The 27,602-nt window shown below is 49.8% G+C and overlaps 2 protein-coding genes across 2 annotated transcripts; one reads left to right on the forward strand and one right to left on the reverse strand.

Moving 5' to 3' along the window:
- Nucleotides 1–11,705: 11,705 nt before the first annotated feature.
- Nucleotides 11,706–12,876, reverse strand: LOC111157252 (ring finger protein 113A). The gene has a single exon (XM_022518528.1). The coding sequence runs from the start codon at nucleotides 12,805–12,807 to the stop codon at nucleotides 11,761–11,763; it is 1,047 nt and encodes a 348-aa protein (XP_022374236.1). The 5' UTR covers nucleotides 12,808–12,876; the 3' UTR covers nucleotides 11,706–11,760.
- A 123-nt stretch (nucleotides 12,877–12,999) lies between these two features.
- LOC111157253 (NADH:ubiquinone oxidoreductase subunit A1) lies at nucleotides 13,000–16,994 on the forward strand. Its single transcript, XM_022518529.1, has 3 exons — nucleotides 13,000–13,222; nucleotides 14,125–14,214; nucleotides 16,867–16,994. The coding sequence occupies exons 1-3, from the start codon at nucleotides 13,121–13,123 to the stop codon at nucleotides 16,885–16,887; spliced, it is 213 nt and encodes a 70-aa protein (XP_022374237.1). The 5' UTR covers nucleotides 13,000–13,120; the 3' UTR covers nucleotides 16,888–16,994.
- The last annotated feature ends 10,608 nt before the right edge of the window (nucleotides 16,995–27,602 follow it).

The raw sequence follows: 27,602 nt of genomic DNA on the forward strand, positions 1-27,602 counted from the left end.
TCTCCCTCTGCCCCTGCTTGTGTTCCCTCTCTGGCTGTCTCTCTCTGTCAAATAAATAAATAAAATCTTTAAAAAAAAAATATATATGTATATATATATTTTTTTTTTTTGGAGATTTGCCCCTTATCAAATACCTAGTTTGCAAATATTTTCTCCCATTCCTTAGATTGCCTTTTCACTCTGTTGATTGCTTCCTTTGTTGTACAGAAGCCTTTGAGTTTAATGTAGTCCCACTTGTTTATTTTTATTTTTGATGCCTGTTCTTTTAGTGTCATTACCATGAAATCATTGTTAAGACTAATGTCATGATGTTATCTCCTTTGTTTTCTTCTAGGAGTTTTAACAGTTTCAAGTCTTATATTTAAGTCATTAATCCATTTTGAGTTGATTTTTATGTATGGTATAAGATAAAGGTCCAATTTCAATCTTTTACATGTGGATGTCCAGTTTGCCCAGCAACATTGGGAAGACTATCCATTCCCCACTGTGTATTTTTGGCACCCTAATTCAGTAAAGTTGCAGGATACAAAATTGAAATGTAAATATCACTTGCATTTCTTTCTTTTTTTTTAAAATATTTTATTTATTCATTTGACAGATAGAGATCACAAGTAGGCAGAGAGGCAGGCAGAGAGAGAGGAGGAAGCAGGCTCCCTGCTGAGCAGAGAGCCCAATGCGGGGGGCCGATCCCAGGACCCTGAGATCACAACCTGAGCCGAAGGCAGAGGCTTGAACCCACTGAGCCATCCAGGCGCCCTCTTTCTTTTTTAAAAAAGATTTATTTATTTGTCAGAGAGGGAGAGAGAGAGAGAGAGAGAGCAAGCAGGCACAAACAGGGAGAGTGGCAGGCAGTGGGAGAAGCAGACTCCCTGATGCAGGACCCTATCCTAGAGCCCTGGGATCATGACCTGAGCTGAAGGCAGATGCTTAACCAACTGAGCCACCCAGGTGTCCCAAACAGTTGCATTTCTATATACTAACGATGATGTATCTGAATAGGAAAATAGGAAAACAGTTCCATTTACAATAGCATCAAAAAAATGAAACACTTAGGTATAAACTAAGGAGGTGACTTGTACACTGAAAACTAAAAATACTGATGAAAGAAATTGAAGATGCAAATAATTGGAAAGATATCATGTTCATGGATTGGAAGAATATTGCTAAAATGACCATATTACCCAAAACAATCTACAGAGTCAATGTAATCCCTATCAAAATCCCAATGGGGGGGTGCCTGGGTGGCTCACTTGGTTAATCGTCCAACTCTTGGTTTTGGCTCAGGTCGTGATCTTGGGGTCCTGGGATTGAGCCCCATGTCAGGCTCTGTGCTCAGGGTTGAGTCTGCTTGGGATTCTCTCTCTTCCTCTGCCCTTCCCCCCACCCATGTGTGCACTCTCTCTCTCAAATAAAAAAATAAATCTTTTTTTTTTTTATTTGACAGATCACAAGTAGGCAGAGAGGCAGGCAGAGAGAGACAGGAGGAGGCAGGCTCCCTGCTGAGCAGAGAGCCCGATGCGGGACTCGATCCCAGGACCCTGAGATCATGACCTGAGCCGAAGGCAGAGGCTTTAACCACTGAGCCACCCAGGCGCCCAAAAAAATAAATCTTAAAAAAAAATTCTGATGGAATTTTTTACTTTTTTTACAGAAAAACAATCCTAAAATTCATATGAAACCACATAGGATCCCGAATAGCCAAAACAGTCTTAACAAAAAACAAAGTTGACGGCATTGCACTTTGTCATTTCAAAATATATTATATTAAAACAGTATGATACTAGGGCGCCTGGCTGGCTTAGTCGGTGGAGCATGTGACGCTTGGTCTCAGGATTGTGGGTTGGAGCCGCACATCGGGTGTAGAGAGTGCTTTAAAATCTTTTTTTAAATAAAACCTTTAAAAAAACAGTATGGTACTGGCAGACAGACGTTAAGACTGATGGAACAGAATAAAGAGCCCAGAAATAAAAACAATGATCAGTATTTTGTTGATCTTATTTCAACTATCACTGAAGGACTTTAAACAGAGTTTAAAAGAGTTGCACGATGAGGTTTGTATTTTAGAGAGACCTCTGACGGCAGTTTCCAGGCCAAATGGAAGGGGGTGAGACAGAGGAGAGAGCCAAATGAGGACAGGGCCAAATTCCTTACTACCCGCTGCCTTTTGAGCTCACTTCAATAAAGTTCACCCTGCCTCCCAGCCTGAGGATCTGTACTTGCCAGGGTCATCCACGGCCTCCCTTCCTGCTGTCAAAATCCAGCGGTGAATAATCTTACTGGACCTCCCAGTGGCATCTGACATAGTCACTCTGTCTTCCTTACCACCCTTGCTTCCCTTGGCTGCTGGGACACCAAGCTCTCCTGATCTATCTCTAATCTCCCCAGTCAGTCAGTCCTCTGTGCCTTCTGTGGTTTCCTCTTCCCTCCAACCTCTACAGTCTGGAGGTTGGGAAGCCCTGGACCTAGAGCCTTCAATGGCCTCTCTGTGCTCTCACCTCCTCAAGGACCTCATTCAGTCTCAGGCCTTTAAACACTGTATCTGCAAGGACACCTGCTGCCCGGAACTTTCCTCTGGGTTCCAGACAGAGCGATCCAGCTGCCTCCTGGCCGGCTCCCTTTGGAGGTCTAATAGGCCTGTCAAACTTAGCACATCCAAACTGAAGTCCTCCTGAGCCTTTCCGCCAATATCGCCCACATCCCTTAATGGCATCTCCATCCTTCTAGTTGCTTGGGTGAAAGCCTTCATGTCATCCTAACACCTCTCACAGGCCCGCAGGCAGACTGCCCAGAGCCACCAAGACCCCGCCCATGATCAAGTCTACGATAATGATCAATTTGACCTTCAGGGCCTATGGGCGTGTGCCCACCCACTTTGCCCCACATTTTCCTAACAAACCTGCAAGTATTTTCGGCACTTTGGAGACAGTCTTTTGAGACACTAACCCACTGTCTTCCTGGTTTTGGCCTCACTGACATAAATTCATTTCTTGTTTTCACTACCAGTCATTTCTCTGCCTTTGGATTTTATCAGTGGTGAGCGGCCGAGCCTGGTCTGTTTGGGACCTCTGGAGGGACATGCTCTTGGCAGCCCTGCACACCGGCAACAAGCATGGTGGGGCTGAAAACACTGGGACCCTGATCACCCTGTCCTGGCTGGTAAGGTGGGTCCACACTGGCAGAGGCAAGAGACCTGAGGCTACTGCCCCTCTCCCACCTAGCACCCCCAAAGCGGGGATTTCACTCAGAAGCAAGTCATTCATCTTACCCAGCTCCATTCTTGGCTTGGAGATTTTTCCTTGGGGGAGAAGTAGTCACAAACAGACGGCTCTTAATCTCGTCCTGAAAGACCTGACTTCATCGATAACAGGATGAGGACGTTCAAGCTTAGCCTTTTTTTTTTTTTTAAAGTAAACTTTACCCCCAACTTGGGGCCCAAACTCATGACCCTGAGATCAAGAGTCGCTTGCTGTACAAATTAAGCCAGACAGGTGCCCTCAAAAACAGTGGTACTTATGGTGAAAGGGCATTGGGAGATAGATTCAGTGGAGAGAGAAACTAAACTGCAGGCCAGTTAATCTGCAAGAGAAATGGGTAAGGAGACAGCTGGGAGAAGCCCTCCGGGGGTCAGAACAAATCTAACACTGACATCAGGATCCCTTCTCCAAAAGAATTCAAGCTGGATTAAGCTATCTATCCAGCAGTTTAAGTCCCAGGGTATTGCTGGAAACAATACAGTAATCATCCTGCAGTTAGTGGAGTTTAACATTTGGGCACAGTCAGGAAAAGAGGCAAGGAGAAACCTGTCAAATCCATTGTCATCTCAGGGTGACTGTGTGTGTACGCCCAAGGCCACACCCCTTGAGGACCAACATAATAGGTTTAACACTGGTGTGTGTTTTGGTGGGGAGGAGGTGGCAGTGGTAGCAAGAATAGACTTAAATAATCCAGCTAGTTACTACAAATAATAATAAACTTGAAAGAAGGGGTAGAGAGCCTTTACCTAGAGTCAGTACACAACCTAAAACATCCGGTTTCCAGGGTGTCTGGGTGGCTCAGTAGTTAAGCGTCTGCCTTTGGTTCACATCATGCCCTGCATCGGGCTCCCTGCTCAGCGGGAAGCCTGCTTCACCCTCTCCCACTCCTCCTGCTTGTGTTCCCTCTCTCGCTGTCTCTCTGTCAAATAAATAAATAAAATATTTTTTAAAAATTATATTACAAAATATCCAGTTTCCAACAAAAAAAATTTTGATATGCAAAGAAACAGGAAAGTGTAAACCAGACGGTGGGGCGGGTCTGGGGGGCTATGGAAAAGCAGGTCACAAAAACTACCTGTGAGAATAACCAGAGATCATACTTCTTTTTCTTTTCTTTTTTTTTTAAGATTTTATTTCTTTGTCAGAGAGAGAGGGGAGGAGAGAGAGGGAGCCCAAGCAGTGAGAACAGCAGGCAGAGGGAGAAGCAGGCTCCCCGCTGAGCAGGGAGCCTGACGTGGGACTTGATCCCAGGGCCCTGGGATCATGACCTGAGCTGAATGCAGACACTTAAGCAACTGAGCTACCCAGGCACCCCTCTTTTTCTTTCTATCTTTTTTTTTTTTTTTAAGATTTTACTTACTTGAGAGAACAAGCAAGCACAAGCGGTGGGGAAGGGCAGAGGGAGAAGCAGACTCCTTGCTGAGCAGGAAGCCCGACTCAGGGGTCCCAGCACTCTGAGATCATGACTTGAGCCAAAGGCAGATGCTTAACCAACTGAGCCACCCAGATGCCTCTACTAGATGTCATATTTAACAAAGTCTTCAAAGTAGCCATTTTAGGGGTACCGGGCTGGCTCAGTCAGAAAAGCATGTGACTCTTGATCTCAGGGTTGTGAGTTCAAGCCCCACGTTGGATGTAGTGATTACTTAAATAAATAAAACTTAAGGGTGCCTGGGTGGCTCAGTGGGTTAAAGCCTCTGCCTTCGGCTCGGTCATGATCGCAGGGTCCTGGGATTGAGCCCCGCATCGGGCTCTCTGCTCCATGGGGAGCCTGCTTCCTCCTCGCTCTCTCTGCCTAGTTGTGATCTCTGTCAAATAAATAAATAAAATCTCTAAAATAAATAAATAAAACTTAAAAACAAATAGCCATTTTAAATATGTTCAAGAAAATAAAGGAAACCATGATTAAAGAAAGAAAGGTATGATGACGATGTCATTTAAGAGAATACAATAGATAGAAATTATACAAGAATAAGAACCAAATGGGAAATTCTAGAGTTGGAAAGTGTAGTAAGTGAGGTGAAAAGTTCACTACAGGGGCTTGTATTAGTTTGCTAGGGCTGCCATAGCAAAATGCCATAGACTGGGTGGTTTAAGCAACAGATACTTATTTTCTCACAGTTCTGGAGACTAGAAGTCCAAGATCAAGGGGTCTGCAAGTTTGGTTACTTCTGAGGCCTCTCTCCTTGGCTTGCGGATGACCCTCCTTTCACTGTTCTTCACGTGGCCACTCCTCTGTGAACAGGTGCCCCTAGTGTTTCTTTTTGCATCCAAATCTCCTCATCTTACAAGCATCACTTAGACTGGATTAGGGCCTCCAGCGACAAGATACAGTAAAGCTCATCAGGCTGAAATCAAGTGACCTCAGACACTAATTCAGATTAATTCGGATCCATAGCAAAATCAAAGAACACAGGTAAAGAAAGGTACTAGTTACAGGAGGTCATTGAGAGATTGTGACTGCTAGTTGACCTGTGAGCTATGGGAGCTGGACAACTGGAGTTGCTTCAGGCCCTCCCCTGTCCTTGGAATGTACATTCTGCCTGCCGGTCCTACAGTAGGAGCCCTTTCTTGTTTTCTTCCTTTTTCTTTCTTTCTTTCTTTCTTTCTTTCAAAGATTTTATTTATTTATTTCATTTGTCGGAGAGAGAGAGAGCACAAGCAGCTTAACTGACTGAGCCACCCAGGCGTCCCAGGAGAAGCCATTTCAAGGACACCGTCTTGAGAGAGTAATGTGTTACTGAGACCATCTGGACTGGATCCGTGACTGATCCCTGTTAAGGCCTCTGTGTAAACTTTTAATGTTCTGGTGGGCAGGTGTGGAGATTTACTCATCTTGTGGCCATCCAAGACAAGTCTTGTAGGTAAGTTCCTTGCTTCGTAAAGCCACCACCTACCGATCTGGAGTGGTCTGCCTCTTTCTTTGGTCTCTCCTTGCCCTCTGTGTATGGGGTCCAATTTCAGATCTCATCCGGGGACCTCCCGAGGTTATGAACCAACAGTAGTTATGTCATTATTAAAGACCATATAAATGCATATTTCTTCACTTTTCTTACCTTACTGATTTAAATAGTAACTGACTAAAATAATCTGTATATAATGGTTTGTTGGGCCCATAACATATAGAAATCGAATGCATTTGCTAATCGCAGCACAAAGGAGGGAGGTGGAGCGAAGATGTAGTGGGCTAACTAAATGATTTCATTTAACTCAAACCTACCAGAATAACGAGAATCAGAAATGATAAACAAGGTTAATATAACAGAATATATGTGTATATGTGTGTGTGTGTGTGTGTGTGTGTGTATAACACACACACACACACACATATATATATATATATACCTTCTTTCCTTTCTTCCCTTAGCTCCTTTAAAAGTCATAAAATTATATATACTATAACAATGTATTGTTAAGTCTGCAACACCTGTAGATGTAATATTTTTAACATTATCACCAAAAGGGGAAAAGAGGGGCGCCTAGGTGGCTCAGTCAGTCAAGCTTCTGCCTTTGGCTCAGGTCATAATTGCAGGGTCCTGAGATCAAGCCCCACATGGGGCTCCCTACTCAATGGGGAGCCTGCTCGTCTCTCTCCCTCTGCTGTTCCCCACGCTTGTGCTCTTTCCAAATTATTTGAGAGAGAGAGAGAGAGAGAGAGAGAGAGTGAGAGCACGTGCACGGGAGTGGGGGAAGGAGCAGAGGGAGAGGGGCAAGCAAAGTCAGGCTGAGTGCAGAGCCTGACACAGGGCAGGATGTGGGGCCCGATCGCATGACCCTGAGATCCTGACCTGAGCTGAAATAAAGTCAGGTGCCAAACCGACTGAGCCACCCAGGCGCCCCCCTGCATTACTCTTCTTACCTCATTTTAGAATTCTTTCCTTTTCCTTGAGTCCACTCCAGTTACATTTCTTCCTCGCTGTTCCTAGGACATGTCAGGCCCTGCTTCAGGGCCTTTGTGTTCTGTCTGGAATGTGCTTCCAGACACCTGCTTCATTTAGGTCTCTGCTGGATGTTCCCTTATCAGAAGAGGCCCTCCTTGACCATCGTATGGAAATTAGCTTTGCCCCCACACCACTGCGCTCTTATTCCCTTACCTTGCTCTACTGTTCTGATAGTACTTATCTCAATCTGGTATTGTTGATATATGTGTGTATAAATCTGTAACTGTATCTCATTTAAGTTCTGTGAGAGCACGGACTTGTGCACTTGTTAGGGCTCTAACCCCACAGCTTATGTGAATGCCTGGCATACAGTGGGTGCTCAGAAGCTATTAGATGCATGTCCACAGCCTCCAGTCTAGTCCAGTCCACTATCCTATCACCTGAACTAGTGCTCCAGCCTCTTAAACGATCTCCCTGTCTCATGTCCGATTCCCTCAATCCGTTCTCCCCACTGCAGAATTCTCTTTTTAACATTCAGATCGGATCATCTCACTTTCTTTCTTCAAACCTTTTAATGGCATCCCTTTGCCCTTTGGATAAAGCCCAAAGTCCTTAACATGACTTGCAAGGTGCCCGCTCTTTGGCCCGCTTACCTGGCCACATTGTTTGCTTCCTGCGGCCATGCCGGACTGCTTGGAATTCTCCGTTGAAGCCAGTCACTCACGTCAGGTCCTTAGTATGTAGGTACTTACACCTGTGCCTGGGACACTCTTTCTTTTGCGCCCCTTGTAGGTCTCAGTTTGAGGGTCATTTCTAGGGGGGCCTTTGCTGACCTCTCAGACGAGGTTGGCTTCTTCAGCGTCTGCTGCAATCTTAGCACTGTGGGCATGCTTGCTTTTTTCCCCACGTACTTAAAAAAACCTTAAGAACAAAAGTTTAGTTTCTACGAAATGAAATTGCACCATTTAATTAAAAGTGATAAAAAATAGTTGACTTTGGGGCTCCTGGGTGGCTCAGTTGGTTAAGCATCTGCCTTCAGCTCAGGTCATGATCTCAAGAGTCCTGGGTTCAAGCCCCACGTTGGGCTCCTTGGTCAGTAGGGAGCCTGCTTCTCCCTTCCCCTCTGCCACAACCCCTGCTTGTGTTCTCTCTCTGTCTCTCTCTCAAATAAGATCTTTAAAAAATAGTTGACTTTAAAAAAGGTCATCATAAACTTGTAAATACGAAAAATATTTTGAGTACACTATCGATGCGTGTGCTTTTGTGGTTATAGTCCCTTTTTTATTTTCATATTTTTAAAAGATTTTATTTACTTAGTTGTCAGAGAGAGTGCAGAAGGCAGAGGGAGAAGCAGACTCCCCGCTGAGCAAGGAGCCCAATGTGGGACTCTATCCCAGGACCCTGAGATGGTGACCTGAGCCGAAGGCAGACTCTTAACCAACTGAACCACTCAGGTGTCCTGGTCCCTTTTTTTTTTTTTAAGATTTATTTACTTTGGGGGGGCGGGGGGGGGGAGGAAGAGAGTAGGGGAGGGACAGAGGGAGAGAGAATCCAAGTACACTCCCCACTGAGCACAGAGCCTAACACGGGGCTAGATCCCAGGACCCCAAGATCATGACCTGAACTGATTTTTTAAAAAAGATTTTATTTATTTATTTCACAGAGATCACAAGTAGGCAGAGAGGCAGGCAGAGAGAGAGAGGAGGAAGTAGGCTCCCTGCTGAGCAGAGAGCCCGATGCGGGGCTCCATCCCAGGACCCTGAGATCATGACCTGAGCCGAAGGCAGAAGCTTTAACCCACTGAGCCACCCAGGTGCCTGACCTGAACTGGTTATTAAGAGTCAGATGCCCAACTGACTGCCTTTGGCTCAGGTCATGGTCCTGGAGTCCTAGAATGAAGTCCCACATCAGGCTCCCCACACAGCAGGAAGTCTGCTTCTCCCCTGACCCTCCCTCTCTTCGTACTCTCTCCCACTCAAATAAATAAATAAAATCTTAAAAAAAAGAATCTGTTGAATGTTGTAGATTCTAAGAATAATCCTCATGTGCGTGTATCTTGTATACTTTTTAAAAATCCTGTGTACTCCTAAGATTCAGAGGCAGGTATTAAAACATGTGGAGCCGGGGCGCCTCCGTGGCTTAGTTGGTTAAGCATCTGCCTTTGGCTCAGGTCATGATCTTAGGGTCCTGGGATAGAGCCCTGCATCAGGTTCTGAGCAGGGAGCCTGCTTCTCCCTCTCCTGCTCCCCCTGCTGCTCCCCCTGCTTATGCTCTCTTTCTCTGTCAAATAAATAAATAAAATCTTAAGTTTTTTTTTAAAATGTGGAGTAGTAGACAAATATCAGCTTTCTTCTATTTTTTCTCTCAGCTCTTGATGACTAACTGCTTGATCTGGGCCTTCAGTCCCACCTTGTCAATTCTGGAGCTTAGTCTCCAGCTGCATTCTGTCCCTTTCATCTTTTTCTCCTGAGCCATTTCCAACATAAATTCTCAGGAACAGAAAAAAAAAAAAACCCACTATTTTGCACCTCATCGATGGATTTTTTTTCATGACACTTTTTAGAACACTTCCTTCCTTTGCCTTCTGTGGCAGTGCGTGCTGCTACTTCTCTGTTCTCCATGGATACATTCTCTTATAAAATGTATCACTTTGTGTCAAGTAAATTGGTGATACTGAATTCCCGCAAGGCTGGGATTGGCTTAACCCTAACAGGTCAACCCAGTGCACTTTTTGTCTTGTACTCATCACATCTGTTGCTGTTGTTGTTGTTGTTTTTTTTTTAAGAGATCTATTTATTTATTTGGATTTATTTATTTATTTATTATTTATTTGGGCAGAGAGAATCTCAAGCAGACTCCCCACCAAGCACGGAGCCTGACATGGGTCTCCATCTCACAACCCTGAGATCATGACCTGAGCCAAAGTCAAGAGTTCGACGCTTAACCAACTGAGTCCCCCAGGCACCCCACACCTATCATTGTTTGATGTGTAGCTCCATGAAGACAGGGGTTGGGCCTGTCTTGTTTGCTAATATCCCCTATGCCAAGCACAGTGCCTGACACAGTGGGTGCTCAAGGAGTATATTTGAATGGAGTAATGAGTGTGAATTTAAAAACTCTAACCCACAACTTATTACTGCATCTGTTTTCTGGGATCAGCACAAATACTAAGCAGATCAGTGAAAATTTATTCATCATTTGGTCTAATTGGTCTCCCTGCCTCTTATCTTCCATCTTCCTGTAATCTATCCGATAGCCTACAACAACAGTAACATTAAAAAAAAAAGTCTGATTGTGTTCCCCTCCCCAAACCTCTGCTATCTCATGACCTATAGAATATAGTCAAACCTCCTCAACCTGGATTTGAGGCTTTGGCCCCAATACTCCTTTCCAGACATTTCTGGGTTTATTTGTTTATCATATGCCAAGCACTGGGTTAGTCACTGAGGACTTTCCAAACTAGCTGGGAAGACAGGTACGTAGATTAACATGACCAGCTCTATTGCGAACACAAATAATTTCAGACAGTGGATTATAAAATGTTAGTTTTTTGTTCTCTGAACTTGGCTTACAAGTTCAGCTTAGAACTGCAGTGTCCAATATAGTGGCTACCAGCTGCATTTGAGGTACTCAACTGCCCCCTGAAGCTGGTGGCTATCATACTGGACAGCACAGCATAAGCCATTTCAGTCATTTGTGGAAGGGTGGGTTACCTACAGTAGTTTATTTTTTCTTAAAGATTGTATTTATTTGAGGGGTGCTTGGGTGGCTCAGTGGGTTATAGCCTCTGCCTTCAGCTCAGGTCATATCTCAGGGTCCTGGGATCGAGCCCCGCATTGGGCTCTCTGCTCAGCAGGGAGCCTGCTCCCTCCCTCTCTCTCTGCCTGCCTCTCTGCCTACTTGTGATCTCTGTCAAATAAATAAATAAAATCTTTTAAAAAAAGATTATATTTATTTGAGAGCGAGATTGAGATAATATGTTGGGGAAGGGGCAGAGGGAGAAGCAGGCTCCCTGCCCAGCAGGGAGCCCACCATGGGACTGGATCCCACCACCCTTAGATCATGACCTGAGCGGAAGGCATGGGTTTAAACGACTGAGCCCCCCAGGCACCCACCTGTGGTGCTTTAAGAGAGCAAGGACCATTTCCCATACGTGCACTCTGGTGCTAGCCACCAGCTCCCCCACCCAATTCTCCCACTCCCACCCCACCCTCCAAACACACAGGCTGGCGGGGGCAGATTTTGTACTAGTACAGGCTTCCGGTAGAGCTCATACATGGAGGTACTTTGGTAAACTACTAAGTGATACAGAAACGTGATATAATAGGTTCAGTTCTTGCTTTCATCAGTTTTAGTTCAAGCGAAGTTTAGCTCTTTTCTCGAACTTCTCCCATCCCCGGAATTTATGCCAAAGGGCTCTGAAAAGTTATGTCACACCCAGGCAGCATATGTAACAGGTAAAAATCCAGACCGAACCTACCTCAAGGCTTTTATAAGCCCTCCATCCAGGGCCCTATTTCACCACCTGCCTTTTCCTTTCACTTTCCCTAGAAAGGAAGGACACGACGAATTAAGATTTCCAAACAACAAAAGATTTATTTTGAGGTGTGAGACTAATAGGGAAACTAAGTGATGGGGATTGGACTCTCATCGGGGTCTTCTGGGAAATGGGAAGCACCACCCTCTTCTGCAGCTCGATGCTTCTCCAATTTAGCAATCAATTCTTTCGCTGGATTGAAGACGCCATTGGTCTGCTGGTCACAGACATAGCAGCGAGGGGTGGTGCGGAAATGCTGCAGTGCACAGCTCTCGCAGAAATAATGCCTGCACTTGGTGACAACTGGATTCCGGAAGGTCTGGCGACAGATGAAACACTTGAATGGTATTTCCTCATCATCGCTTCCCACTTCATAGTTTTCGTCCTCATAGACACCATAGCGACCCTCATCAAGCTCACGTTCGATCTGCCACCCATGCTTGTAATCTGAACGGTCATGGAGGAACTTGCAGCTGTCTCCGAAGCCGCAAAAGCCAGTCTCCTTGTAGTCCTTACAAATGTCGGGCTGGTAATCCCAGCGCACGGTGGCACGTAGATGCTCGGGAGCTCGGATGGGGCCCTTCCTCACCATCCCGGAGGAAGCATTGCCCATAGACGTATCCTTGGGCTTCATGAATTTCTGGTAATTATTGATTCCCCGATAGATCTTGTCATCTTCCTTGCCCCTCAGCTCCTCCTGGATCTTCTGGCTGCGCTCAAAGATGGCTTGTGCATCACGCTCCTTCTCTGTGTCTAGCTCGTAGACAGCAGTCGCCCCCATATCCTCTGGTCCCACGGGTTTTGCCGATCGGGTGGACTTGTACACCACGCCAAGACTCTCGGGCTCTTTCTCCTCCTCCTCCTCCTCCTCCTCGCTGCTCAAGTTGCCGTAAGCCGCCTTCTGTTTACCACTGCCACGAGTCTTCTGTATCATCGGATTGTGGATCGCCCGCTTCTTCTCCGGGCGAACCACAGTGCTGCCTTCGTCACTGCTGCTGCTGTTGCTGTCCCCGGGCTCCGAGTAGCAGACCGGGCGCTTCCTGCGGCCCGCAGCCCCTTTTCGCCCACCAGGCTTTTTGAAGAGGAAGGTGCACACCTGGTCTGCCGTCTTGGCCGGAGAAAGTTGCTCTGCCATTTTAGAGTCCGCAGCTCCGGAAGGCTATGGCGTGCTGGGCCTCGCGGGGCCTCTTCACGTCACCGCACGTCGCGCGCCCGGCCTCCAGTCGGAGCGAGATGGGCTGCCCCAAGCGGACTGCGGGCATCCGCGGGGGCGAGGATGCGAGCGCGCACCGCCCCTGGGCCCTGCCGGCCCCCGTCGCTTCCTCCCGAGGCGTGCGCGGCCCCGCCCCGCCGGCTGGCTGCCGCGGAGCCTACTGGGAAGGGGCCGAGGCCGGGTCACCTTTAACCGGGCCGGGAAGGAGGGTTTTGGCGTTGGCCGCCGCGGTGCGATGTGGTTCGAGATCCTGCCCGGGATCGGCGTCATGGCCGTGTGCTTGGTCATCCCCGGCATAGCCACGGCGCACATCCACAGGTTCACCAACGGGGGCAAGGTAAGGCGGCCTCTCCCGCGCGAAGGCTGACTTCGCGGACGGGCGGTGGGAGGCCACTGGGGTCCGGAGCCGCTCTCCGACCTGGGGGACACCAGGCTTGCATCCCCCTTCTTCTGGTTGCCTAAAAGCAGAGGCTTGCGGAACGAAAGCCGACGGAAACCGCGTTCTGCTCTAGCAAGAAGCAGCTAGTTGTTGGGTGGAGTGGCCAAGACGGCGTTGTAGGTTCGGGGGCCGGAAAGGTAGAGGAGAAGGTGGGTCCGAACTCCTGGGTCTCGCTTTAGTCTTGCCCTCACCCCCTCGGATCTCTAATCTTTTGATTGTAATGTCTCGCGTCCGCATCTTGGTGCCTTCTCGGTTTTTAACCTCTCTGCTCTTAATTAGGTTTTTACTTTGACATTTTTTATCCCCACCCCCCACCCCGCCTTTTCCCAAGCCTTGAGGAATTTACTGTAAGATCCTGCTTTTCATATCAGGATTTCATTTTCCTCTCTTCCAGGCCCATCACGTTATCCCTAGAGTACGGGGCATAATGTATTTGCTTTCTGGTTTTGTGATTCTTCTTCACGTGTGATCTGCTGCTATTGTTTCTTCTCTTTGAGGTCCCAAATGGAAACAAGTAGTCAAGTCTTTCAAATAAGGGGGTGGGGGGGAAGGAAAGGAGGAAAGGGAAAAAAAAAAACAGATGCTGGTTAAAATAGAATGTGTAAAGACTCATGGTTACCATCTCAATTGTGAAGCTTAATGGTCCGATTTTATTTAGGATTTGGTCTTAATTTGGCTTTTGTTTCAGTGATGATTCCATTTTCCTAGAATGCCACTTAATAAGTTCTGATAGCCCTCTATTATAATAGAGTCACTCATCTTCGTAAACATTGTGCAATAATGATTTCTTCTAATTGTAGGAAAAAAGGGTTGCCTATTATCCATATCAGTGGAGTTTGATGCAAAGAGATAGGCGCATCTCTGGAGTTGATCGTTACTATGTGTCAAAGGTAAGATGGCTCTGATACTAGACATCCTCGGGGTTGAGATGGGTTCTGGTTATGTTTTGCCAAATGTCTTAACAGTGCTAATTGAATTTGAGTTGTCTTGTCTTCTGGCGAAGTTGAGCAGCCTTTCAGAGATTTAATGATCGTTTGTATTTTTATTCCATGGATTGTCTGCTCGTGTGCTTTGCTTGTTTTTTTGTTTTTTTTTTTTTTATGGGGGTTCTTTATACGTTATGGTTATTAATCTTCTGTCTGTTTTACATGTGGCAGATCTTTTTTTACCAGTCTGTCTTCACTTTATGAAGTCTCCCATCAGTTTTTGATTTTGATGTTCATTTTATCATATTTTGTCATTCAGGATTTTGAGTTTTATGTCTTGCTTACAAATGACTGTTCTACCCAAGATTATAAATAAATTTTTAAAATTTCTCCAAATATCTTTTTTTTTTTCTTAAAGATTTTATTTATTTATTTGACAGAGAGACAGAGAGGGAACACAAGCAGGGGGAGCGGGAGAGGGAGAAGCAGGCTTCCTGCCGAGCAGGGAGCCTGATGTGGGGCTCGATCCCAGGACTCTGGGATCATGACCTGAGCCAAAGGCAGACGCTTAACAACTGAGCCACCCAGGCGCCCCTCCAAATATCTTTTTTTTAATGTTTAGTGCTAACTTGTCTATAGGTCATTGGGGGTATAATGTGAAATCACAGGATTTAACTTTACTTTTTTCCAAGAGATAGCCAGTTGTCACAATTATCTAGTTATGGAGCAGTCCATTTTTAATTTTAATTTAATCTAATTTTTTAAAAAAGATTTTATTTATTTATTTGACAGAGATCACAAGTAAGCAGAGTGGCAGAGGGGGGTGGGGGGGGGGAAGCAGGCTCCTTGCTGAGCAGAAAGGCCAATGCGGGGCTCGATCCCAGGACCCTGGGATTATGACCTGAGCCGAAGGCAGAGGCTTAACCCACTGAGCCACCCAGGCGCCCCTCCATTTTTTATTTGAAATACCATTTGAGTGAACCAAATTTCTGTATACACACGGTCCTGTTTCACGAATACACTAATACTTCATGAGTTTGCTGGTTCATGCACCCAGTACCATAATGTAACGAATTACCATAATTGTGCATTTGAGTGAATCCTGTGGAATTGCTGTTTTTGTAGGTCAGATATAGGCAAGCAGAACATTTTCATATGATTAAACCTGGTAGTATGTTCTTAGATCTTGTAGGAGTTCATCGCCATTATTCTTTAAGGAAAAAAAGAAAAGTAGTTTTTAATATTTTCTCCTTGCTCGTTTATTCTTCACAGTGAACCTAGGTTAATACTCATTTTATAGATGAGAAAACAGGGTCAGAGTGGTTCAGTGACACTGTAAGGACTCAGCCTAGGTGATCTGCCTGTCAGCACGGCGCCCTTTGAGAAGCTGACGAACATGGTGATAGAGGTCTACTTGACTAAGGCAGGATTTCCCAGTGTGGTCCAAGAGTGACCAGCACAGTCGGCCGGCGCACAAGGTGGAGAGAAGGTTCCCGATTAGAATTTCTGCAGGGCAGCTCCTAGGACTGTGCAGGTCTCATTTCTCTCAAGGTGGTTCTGCCTGTGATAGTAAGCGGACTGCCTGGACTGTGTTATTTAACACTTGGAAGAAATGTCGTCCCTGACTGATGTTTTACTCTCCAGTTTCTGAAGAATTTGGTCGTGAGCTAAGAAAGAGTGGGTCTTCTGAATAAACAGTGTCACGCTCACAGGGAAAGAGTTCTGGAGTTAGGGGGTCCCTGACCTTGAATTCTGGCCCTGCCACTTCCTTGCTGACTTCCGCAAGAGCCTTTTAAGCTGAGTCTCCATTTGTTCATCTGTAAAAACTAGAATGAGGTTAATGGTCTCTTCCTCGCGTTGGCTGTTATTTTTTTGTAATGATTTGACCCGATTGTCTTCACTCTCGGAAGGATCCAGCCCGTCACTGGTTTTCCTTCTGATGGGCGGGGCACTTTTCGTATAAAGTGATGTTTGCTGCGGTCAGAAACTGGAAACTAGAAATCATTGTAGGTTATTCTTTGTACCTCAGTGATTAGAAAATTCAGTTCAGCTTACTGTTGCATCGAGAGAAAGGTGGGGTGTGCGGGTACGTCCTTAATAACAGAGCAGGCCGCTGACGCCAGAGAGCACCCGCGCGCCTCGCTGCGTGTACGGATGCCGGGTGTTGGTGCACATCGAAGGTTTGGGGCAGCCCCGTGTGGAGCGAGTCTGTGGGCGCCATTTGCCCACCAGCATTTGCTCACTTTGTGTCTGCATCACGTTTTGGTAGTTTTCAAACTATTTCAAACTTTGTTACTGTTGACATTTGTCATGGCCATCTGCGATCTGTGCTTACGACTCAGAGAGAACTCAGATGGTGGTTCCCGTTTTTTAGCACTAAGGTTTTTTGAAATTAAGGTATGCACATTGGTTTGTAGACGTATGCTGTTGCACACTGAACAGACCGCACTGTCGTGCAAACGGGACTTTTCTATGCACCGGGCAACCAGACCCGTTCCTTCCGCTCACTGTACCGCAGCGGTCTGGAACTGACTTGTGTCCCTGAGGCACGCCTGCGTGTGTACATTTGTGGCCGCAACAGAATTCTCACATTTCCCTTTTGATTCTGTTTTTCAGGGTTTGGAGAATATCGATTAAGGAAGCATCTTCCTGATGGATGAAAAATAACTCAGTCATGCTCATCTAGCCCTTCTAAAGGTTATGCAGTGTATTAACCGAGTGCATAATAAAAAAGTAAAATCAAAGGCTTTCTTGACTTTTTTTTTTTAACAGTACTACGCAAGCTCAAACAGTCTACCCAAATGGAGCTTTTTCAACTTAAAAAAAACTAGGAGGCAACTGAGGCTTAGAATTATAGCTAGAATGTGCAGCAAGCACCTGTCCCTGTGCCCACTGCCCAGCCTGTCATACATGGTAGTTAGTACTGTTGGGATATATATATATATAATTTGTTGGAACAAAATATACTGTTGGAATATTTAAAAAGACATTTCAGGGGGCCCTGGGTGGCTGAGTGAAGCGACTGCCTTTGGCTTGGGCAGGTCGTGATCTCAGGGACCTGGGATTGAGCCCCACCTCTGGCTCCCTGTTCAGTGGGGAACCTGCTTCTCCCTCTGCCACTTTCCCAACTTGTGCTCTCTCACTCTCGCTCTCTCTCAAATAAATAAAATCTTAAAAAAAAAAAAAAGATCATTCCTTTAGAGATTGCTAGGAGAATACAGAAAAAGTAGTACTTTTTTTTTCCCCTGTAGTTCCTTTCCTGGGTGATTCCTGTTGTGTGAAATTCCAGGTAGAATGCTTTTATTTTTTAAAGTTTTTATTCTTTTTAGTGATCCCTACACCCAGCCTGGGGGCTGGAACCCTGAGATCGAGAGTCTTGCGCTCCTCCCACGGAGCCAGCCAGGCCCCCCTGGTGGAATGCCTTTAAAACAGATTGCATCTTCTACCGTCGCGTCTAACAGCTAGGATGCACTGAAGGGTTGATTTTCATTTCTGTGGAGAGCGGCGACAGCAACAGTTTTACTCAAATGCGCATACTGACAACTTGAAATAAAGAGTTGCATGTTCACCCCTAAAGGTAACCCAATGGTACGAAGATCTGAAAAGATGTAACTTCCAGAGAGAGGGGAATCCTGCTGTGAGTGTAGACCAACCCCCCAGGTGATCACAGGCCCTGCAGGTGAGAAAACTCAATTGTTTTTCATCTCCCATCTTGGACCCATTTTAACCTTCGATGTGCTGGTGACCTTGAACCCTGCGCTGGGTGCTTTCCATTGAACTCAGGCGTCTGGGCATGGCCTATAGAGGAGGCAGGCGGCGGTCACACTGGGGGCATGACCCTCTGACCGGCCACCCTGTGATGAAGCTGTTGAAGGAGAGCCACGGTCACAATGACAAACGTCACACGGCTCTGGTCCACACTTAGCTGCGCACGGGCCTCAGCCCACGGTTACGAAGACTCGCTCCGGGAAGGGAGAGGGCAGGCGGTGCGGACAGGCCTGTGGAAGATGGGGACGACTGAGCCACGGCTAAGGCTCTGGGGTTGTGGGTCTGTCACCTGTCTGCTGTGCCTCTAGCCGGGGATCAGCCACTAAGCTTACCTCCTTAGCTGGATTCAGGCCTGGCTCTGAAGGGCCACAACCCGGCAGGTGGCAATCGGTCGGTCCCGCTCTGCACCTGAGGCCCAATCCTTCACCTCCCGTTTCTGTGGCACCTGCTGTGAAATTCAGCCTCATTATCACCCCCCGCTGCCAGCGAGTGAACCCGATGAAAACCCTGCAGCTAGGGGACTGTAGTGGTGGTTTGTAGCCTGCATTTCTCTTGATTTTTTGCAAGTGCTATCAACCAGAAGCATTTTCTTAGAGCAGCTCTGACGGAGGTGGTCTGGCCACTGACCCCCTCCCACCCACCCCTGATCCACAGGTCACTTGCTCTTAGACTGAAATGATGTGGGGCGCCTGGGTGGCCCAGTCAGTTGACTCCAACTCTTGATTTCGGCTCAGATCCTGATCTCAGGGACTTGGGAATGAGCCCCACATCACACTCCCAACTCAGTGGGGAGTCTACTGGAGATTTGCTCTCCCTCTCACTGCCCCCCACCCCCAAATAATATATCTTTGGGGGGAAAAGATTGAAGTGATGATTGGGAAACAACACCACTCACGTGGCTTTATTCACCATCTTTTTTTTTTTTTAAGATTTTATTTATTTGTCAGAGAGAGCACAAGCAGAGGGAACAGCAGGCAGAGGGAGAAGCAGGCTCCCCACTGAGCAAGAAGCCCCTTGCGGGACTCGATCCCAGGACTCTGGGATCATGACTTGAGCCGAAGGCAGCCGCTTAACTGACTGAACCACCCAGGCATCTATGTTCACTCTCGTTAATTGTTTAAATACTGTATTCACATAGCTCACACATCGAACAGTAGAAGGTACTGAGTGAAAAGGCTTGCTCTGATCCCTGGCCCAGCACCTCCCCATGGTCACGTCATCCCGGAGGGGCTCTTCGTGGGTGCATAAACAAACACACTTGTTCTTCTGTCTTCCATCAAGGTAACGTGACACAGTTTTTGTTACTTGTTTCAAAGAATGGTTCTTGTTTGGAACAATATCTACGAGGCTGCTGCAGTTATTTCTAGGGTCCAGTGAAATAGTCAATAGGAAAAGCCTTTGAAAAAGGTTAGAGGAAAGTCATACACATTCAAAAGGGGGAGGAAGACAATGGCCCTGCCCTTTGGAAGCATTTTTTAAAGAGATTTTATTCATTTGAGAGAGAGAGAGCACAAGCAGGGGGAGTGAGAAAGGGGAAAAGCAGACTCCTCACTGAGCAGGGAGCCAGACGTGGAGCTCAATCCCAGGACCTGGCAATCATGATCTGAGCCGAAGGCAAATGTCCAACCATCTGAGCCTCCCAGGCACCCTTGGGAAGCAGTTTTAAGTGGACTATTTATGAAAAAGCATTCTGGACTCAGCAATCCACTTTCTGAGGACCCTTAGGCATTCAGTCCAAATTCTGATTCCCCAGATGAGGAAACACAGGTTCAGAGATGGGAAGCCATCACTTAGCTAGCTAGTGGCAGAAGTGGGACTAGACTCCTGGTGTTTTGACTCCCAACCCAGTGTACTTTTAACTGTTCTCCGGGGTTCAGTAAACACTGCTGAGTAAATGCTACCCGCCAGGGGTGCCTGGGGGGCTCAGGTCAGAATCCCGGGGTCCTGGAGCCTACTTCTCCCTCTCCCCCTGCTTGTGTGGGCTCTCGCTCTCAAATAAACAAACAAATCTTTAAAAAAAGAAGAAAAAAAAAGGCTACACACCAGGCGCTGTGCCTCGGATTTGAGTAAGACCCAGCCTTGCCCTTCAGGAACTCACAGCAGGGGTGAAACAGGCATGACGGGATGGGATGTGGAGTGCTAGGAATAGAAGTTTGCAGGAGGTGTGGGGAGCAAGACGGAGGGACTGACTCAGTGGGGGCGGGGGTGGGGGGGAAAGGGGATGGAGGAGGCAGGGAAAAGGCTTAGGGTAGGCTTCCAGGTGATGCCCACACCAAGCCGAGTCTCGGAGGTTGGGTAGGATTTACGAACTCAACCACCGAGGGGGGACCCCGCACGCAGAAAAACGGCCCGGCTGGGGGCACAGCCTAGCACGGCTGTGCGGGAGAGACCTACGAGCAGGGGTGGCGAACTAGAGCCAAGGGGGAGGCGGCAAGGAGGGGGAAGAGTAACCGGAAAGGCCGGCAGGACCCAGAACCCGAAGAGCCTGGTCTATCACCCTCAGGGCGCTGGACTCGCTCCTTGGGCAGCAGCGAGGCTCCGCATGTCAGGAAGGGGACGTGCGACGTTGACAGGCACACCCCTGCCCCGCTACTCCACGGAGCGCGGACCGGAAGCCAGGACTACTCAGTAGTCTAGCCACTTTTCATGGGGTGCTACTGCCACCTAGTGGGTAGAGACTGGCAATGCTTCTGATGCCCAGGACCACCCCCTCCCTCCCCCTGACCCATGACAGTTTGTTTTCGGAAGGAAGAGGGGATGTGTGATGCAGAGACTCAGGGTGCCGCGAGGACCAGCGCCTGGGGGCGGCCCCGCCACCTGGGGGCTGTGTGACCTTAGGCAAGTCGCTGCACTGCTCTGAGCCTCAGGTCTCCCGTCTCTCAAGTGAGGCGGGTATGTGCCCTCACCGGTCCCTGGGGCTCAGAGACGGCCAGGAAGGTGGTCTGTAACTACAGCCCCTGCTTGTGGGAGGGACCGTTGCTGACACTGCAAGCACCCCCTGAAGAGCCGTCCAGTCTACTCCTCGGTTCCCAGAGGGATGTCAGGGCACCCTCAGGCCCAGCACATGACCAAGTGCAGCGGCCCAGGGTTCCCTCCTGGAATGAACGATCACAATGAAGGTATCCCCAGAGCACTGCGATCCAAGACAACAGACACCGATTGCTCTGAAGGTGTTTTCTGAGAGCAGAGAGCACAATCCAGCCGAATGCCACCGTGAGAACCGAGTGCCCCTTGCCCCTCCAGGCATCTGCCACCTACTCCCTTCTATGGGAAGGTGATGAGTGGACGGGATTGAAGCCAGCCACCTCAGCAGGAAGCTTCTGGATGAGGACAGAGAGTAGGGGCTGAGAGCTGGGCATCACTTGCTTTTCAAGATTTCCTCTCACCCTGATAACTTTCGTGATAATTTTCGTGACCCGAGAAAAATTACTGTACTTTTGTGGGCACAAGACACATGAAACAGAGTTTCTTCTTCCTAGGTATGTCGATGTGGACTTTCAGGGCATGCTCTTCCTTTCTTTTTTTAGTTTTGTTTATTAGAGAGAGAGCCTGAGCAGGGCAGGGGGAGAGGGAGAAGCAGACTCCTTGCTGAGCAGGGAGCCCGATGCGGGGCTTGGGATCAGGACCTGAGCCGAAGGCAGACGCTTAACCGACTAAGCCACCCAGGTATCCCACTGGAACACATTTTGTGCCTTCTGTTGCCTTGTTTCTTGACAGATCTTCCTCAGGTCCAGAAACCGTGAAGAAACCAGTTATTACCTATGGGCCAGGTAATAAAACTTACAAACAAGTAAGCAATTTCAATGGTGATCCCAAAGAACTACAATCCCAAAGACAACAGGAAAAGGGAAAGACAGCGGAAACACTGAGCATTACGGCCCCAAGAAAACAAAAATCTTTCCCGTGTATTTAAGGGTTTCTTTGGTACCCCTTGCCCAGGCCGCCGCCTGGGGGCCACCTACACGTGGCTGGGAATGTCTGTTTCATTCCACAGAAAATTTTCCTTCTAGGCCTAATACCCTGGCTTCCGGAGGCCAGAAAACAGGGCGTCTCCCAGAAGCCCCCCTCTCCTCTCTTACCTGTAAGAGCCCCGTCTTGGGGGTGGGGTGGCTCAGGTCTCCTGGGCAACCCTGGAGTTTGCATCTGGGGCCTAGAAGTGCTTATGAGTGGGGACGAGAATCAGGGCAGCACTGGCAAAAGTCCAGCTGCCCGGGAACAGCTCTGCCACTGGGCTTTTGTTCTGAGTGACACAGTGTTCAACGAGGCACTCGCCCTGTGGCAGACGTGTGTGCTCAGGGATGGCTGGAACATTCTGAGAGGACTTCAGGACAGTATGACTTTCAGGAACCTGCCGACCTGGGACGGACCAGCATTGGACTCTGGGTCCCGGGCCTTTACTGCTGGAGGACAGGCCTCAGCCTGGGAGAGTCCCTGGGCTCCTACCTCCTCGCGCCCCTTCCTGGGACAGCCTGGTGGCCTCTCAGACCTAGAGCGCCATCATACAGCCCTGCTTGTTTAGAGCCTGCCCGAACCCGACGGGCCTTGCTACCTTTGACTTGCTCATTCTCTCTTCGGGGGGCTTTCCTTAGCTTCCCAACTAGGCCAAGTGCACGGAGGGAGGCTGGGGGCCTTGTCCTCCCTTCACCCTCACTTGCCTACAGTGCCGGCCGCCCGTGCGCATCGCGGGGCCTTAAAAGCTCCTCGCGGGCTCTGCCTCACCTGACCGGACAGGGTCAGCGCTCAGCCCGGGCTCCGAGGAGGAGAGCTGAGCGCCTTGCCAGGGAGGGAGGAGGGCAGGGTGAGCAGATAAACCAGGTGGGCTGCAGGGGAGCGAGAGGGAGTGAAAACGACTGAGGGGACATGGAGGGCAAGAGTCCGATTCAGGGCCCAGGGTGTGGGCTCCCCCAGAGCGAGGTGCCTTCCCCTCTCCCCCCCGGCGGCGTGCCCAGCGAGGCCGCCTCAGGAAGGCCGCATGCACACGGCGTGGCCTGTCCCTCCTGCTCTGCCCATTGGTCTCCATGGACGTGGACGTGGACGTGGAGCAGCGGCCTGGCCCACCGCTGGCCCAGGAGCCTCCCTCAGCATGACCTGAAGGGCCCAGGCCGCGCTGTGGCAGCAGGCCAGGCTCCCCATTTCTCGGGCAAACAGAGGGGCATCACTGGACTACAAGCTGGTGTCCAAGTGGGGGCCTAGGGCCTGGGGGGCTCCGAGGAGGCAGGACGCCCTATGTGAGGAGAGGCTCACAGTGGACTGGGGGGGCAGCAAGGTGGGGACTTGGGTTTGGGACTTTCTGGCCTGCTGCATCTACTTCCTCCCTGGAACGAGGGGCTGGGCTGGGCTCCTCCTGGGCCGGCGGGGGAGCAAAAGCAGAAGAACCCGCCCTCAGCACTGCCTGGCATCAGAGGCCGCTCCATAAGGAGGGCCCAGGGCCAGGATCTGTCACTTGGGGAACAGGCTTGGCTGGGGGGTGGGAGGGGAAGGTCAAGTTCTGGCCACAGAGTTTAAGCTTCTCATTCAAAGAGGCACCTTCTCGCCCGGCTTCCCCCATGAACGCATCTTGCCTCCAAGGAGCTTCTTGTCACTTGCCCGCACGTCCTTCTCCTCTGGGCGAATAAGAATCCCGGTGCCAGGTCCTCGGCCCACACTTCTCACCCCTCACCAGTGGTCCCACAGCTTCTTGGGAAAGGTCCTGCTGCCTCTGCCCACCAAAGCCTGACACAAAGGAAGCTCTGCAGGGCCCAGCAGCTACCACTTCCCCACTGTCCCCCAGGGAGTCCGGAAGGGCAGGCCTGCTGCGGCACTAGAAGGTTCGGAGCCGCTGATCTGATGGGCTGTGTGGGAGGAGCACTGAGGCCGGTCATCATCACTGAGAGTACTGGCAGCTCTGGAGCCTGAGCCCGCGTGCTCACCAGTGAGCGTGTCACACAAGTCCTCTTCCTGGCTCGGCGGCTGGGCACCGGGCCTGCACAGCGACAGCTCAAGACACACCAGTCCCTCCTGTCTCAGGCACATGTGCCCTACGTTGTGGAAGCGGTGGACTCTTTCTGACCCCTCTAGGTTTTGATTCTGCCCGTGGTGGCTCGTCTCCACCAACCTGACCGTGGGAACTAGCGTTCATTGCACACTTCGGGTGTTTTTCCTTGTTCTGACGGCTCCCCACGAACCACCTCGTTTCACCTTATCAGGGGTAGGAAGGGACTGTAAGTAAGATCCCCACGCTCAGAGATGTGACACAACCTACCTAAAGTCACAAAGCCAGCCTGTGGCAGAGCTGGGATGGGAGCCCCTTGTGTGGGATCAGAGGCTGAGCTCCTGCAAGCCGCACCATTCCCTCCCACCCTTCTCCCTTCCAGCCCCAGCCCCCATGTCACTGCGCCATCACACTAGCAGGCTCTGTGCGCGGGACCGTCTTCCAGGCACAGCTCAGTGTTCGCCCTGGGTGAGGAGGACACTTAGCAAATCGCTCCCCTTTCTTCGCTGGGATGGAGACTGTCATGGGGTGAGAAGCCTAGCACTCCGGACACAAAGCAGGGCTTGTGAGACGGAGGGATTTCACAGAAAATTAATAAAATAAAACTGGTTCTTAACACAGGGCCAACAACTTTTTTTCAAGATTTTATTTATTTGACAGAGAGAGAGAGAGAGAGCGAGCACAGGCGCACAAGCAGGGGAGCCGCAGAGGGAGGGGAGGGAGAGGGTGCGCAGGGAGCCTGAGGATGGCAATGACAAGTGCAATGACGATGACGAGGACTCAGGGCTCGAGCCCGGGGTCCCAGGATTATAACCTAAGCCCAAGGCAGACACTTAACCCACTGAGCCACCCAGGCGCCCCTCCATTTTACCATTTGAAAGAACGCTCTACGGTGCTCCTGCTGTTAGTGATAATACTAGAAAAACGATCTGGGCGGTGTGAAGACCGCTTCTGACGCACCAGGCACTGTTCCCAGTCTTAACAGGAATCGCGGGATCCGGTCCTCCTGCGGACCCCTATTCCACAGGCACTACGATCCCCATTTCGCAGACGAGGAAACTATGAAACGTGCAGTAAACTGTCCCCGGGTCTAGGCTGATAACCATTATGTTGGAAGCTCATCCGTGATTCACAAAAGACACCCCTGAAAACAGTCAAGCACGCAGGGAGTTCCGAGCCTGGGAATGTGGGTCTCGAGAAGTAAGGAGTTCCGTCAGTGAGGCCAGCGGCCCTGGGCCTGACACCCTGGGTGCCTTGCTGTGTCTCCCGGTAACGCAAACACTACTGGTGGCCAGCAGGCTGCCAGGAGGAGGCGGAGACCACACACACACACGCACGCACACACACGCACACACACACGCACACACACGGCGCTGCACCCAGTGGCCCAGAGAGCGGACCCCCATCACCCCCACCACATGCCGCGCCTGCCATCCCTGCTTCTCCGGCAAAAGCCCTTCGAGCTCCCCCGCCGCCGGAGGAAGCTGGCCACGAGTGCCACAGGGCAGAGGTCACAAGGTTGCTGGGACGGACTGTCCCTGCCTTCACCGGCAGAAGCGGGTGGCCCCTCAGGGCTTTGCCTCCCATTGGCGGGAGCGGGTGTTGCCCGGGGAGCACATGTCAACATTCTGTCTGGCGGGCCCGGGCCAGAGCAGCGGGAGTCTGAGGCTGACCTGGCCGGTACTGCTCCCAACAAGGATCTGCTCACTCAGGTACTGGGGTGGGGGGCTTGTGGCGGGTGGGGGGTGCTGCAGAGAGGCCTCACACTGGTTCTCCGCAGCTGTCACCTGACCCCGGGCTCCACCACACGCCCGGCCTTTCCTGCCCATCTGGCCTCTCTCCTTAGGCAGGGAGGGGAGGCGAAGCACGAGGACAAGTCAGTCGGAGGGACGCTTATGACGGATGCGTGCCCATGGATGTGCAAGGGCACGATGTGAGCCCCTGCTCCCCTTTCTCCCTCCTGCCGGAAAACAGGGCTCCCTAGGGAAGGTCTTAAGGAGGTCCTTCCATGGATGAGAACCCCCCACCTCCTCTGCCTGGTTTTGGAAGTTACATATTTGGCTTCTGTTCAATTCATCAAGAAGCAATTTGCTGAAACCCAAGTCACTGAGTGACCGAGTCGCCACGTGGGCCATTCGTTTAAAGGATCAAGTTGCTGTACGGTTAACTCACCAAAGCCTCCTAAATTTACCGGTTTACCAAAAAAACTCCACTGTTGTCTTTAACTACAGAGTTTATAGCAAATTGCTGTGGCCTAATTGGCCCAATTCTTAGGCTGGGGACAGCCAGTTCTCTAGCTCAAGGGCCTTTGGACTCCCTCACTGGCCAACCTTCAGGCTCCCCTCACTGTCTGGGACGGGCAGCCTGGGAAGACTCCGTCCTCCCCCAGTACACGGCCTCGTCCACCCCCGGAGAGCAGCCACAGGGAACTGAGGCAGATGCAAACCGAGCCACAAATGCTAATATGAAGACCCAAATGAACACAAGTCAGCATTACCCAAGGCTTGAAAGGCTGTTCAGACCATGCCTGGACTGACGGCCCCAAGAACTGGGCTGCCCTGGACAGCTCCCAGCACACCCTGGAACCAACAATGAGAAAGGGGGCGGAGGGTGCCTCTCCTCGAAGAGGCTCACAGAAAGCAAGTGAGCACATTCTGGACTTCAGGAGGGCTTCAGACTCTGGAGTCCTGGAGGGAAGAGAGTGGGGTAGTTGAGTGCATCAGCCACCGAGCCAGACAGTCCGGCCGTGAGCCTGGCCTCCTCCTTTCATGTGGTGACAAGAGTCTCTCTGTGTCGCAGGGTCCCACCAGGAAACCTGGCATACTAAGAGCAGTGCAGGTAGAGAAGGGTTAAGTGAACGGAGTGTTTACGAAGGTGTGGGCGGACAGGAGGGCTACAAGGGCAAGTGCAGCTCCCCTGGGGCTAGAACAGTTGGGCTGTTCTAGAACGGGGCTGAGGGGAGAGCATAACTGCCCTTACGGGGCTGAGAAGTGAGACCCCTGCCCTGAGACAAGCAGGGTCCGCTCCAGCCACAGGGGACCCTGAAGGCGGACTGCTCCCCAGGGAACATATCACTTGCCCTCATTCTCCTCCCTCAGCCTGGTCTCCGCATTGTGCAGAACCTCCTGGAAGCCAGAGGGAAGGGGAGAGCCCACTGATGCAGTCCAGCCAGGTCAGCCTTCCAGGACAGAGAGCAGGGGACACAGGAGGAGTGGATCTGAAAGGGCAAATGGAAGGTGTCTAGTGCACGATTTCATGGAGTAGGGCTGAGTTAAATGAAACAAGGCACATTAAACACCCCAAAATTGGAAGCAGTAACTACAGAAGAATAATGAGCTCCCTTTGGAGAGAGACACCCACTTTGCTACAGCAACCCCCCCATGCCATTGGCCACAGGGACGCACAGCTGTGCTAGAAGGAAGTGATTTGTCAAAAGTGAAGAGACTTAAGCAGTAGCCAGGAAAGAAAGAGAATCCAAGACTCAAGAGGAAAGGATGGAAAAAAGACAGAAAAGGGGCAGAGTCTTACACTGTGATGAACCCTTGTTCACAGCCCGAATAACGATTAAGTTTCACCATTTCCGTAGATGTTAAAAACATCTGGAAAATTTTAG

This window comes from Enhydra lutris, unplaced genomic scaffold (genome assembly GCF_002288905.1).
Source record: "Enhydra lutris kenyoni isolate GAN:26980312 unplaced genomic scaffold, ASM228890v2 scaffoldscaffold53, whole genome shotgun sequence".
Classification (NCBI taxonomy): domain Eukaryota; kingdom Metazoa; phylum Chordata; class Mammalia; order Carnivora; family Mustelidae; genus Enhydra; species Enhydra lutris.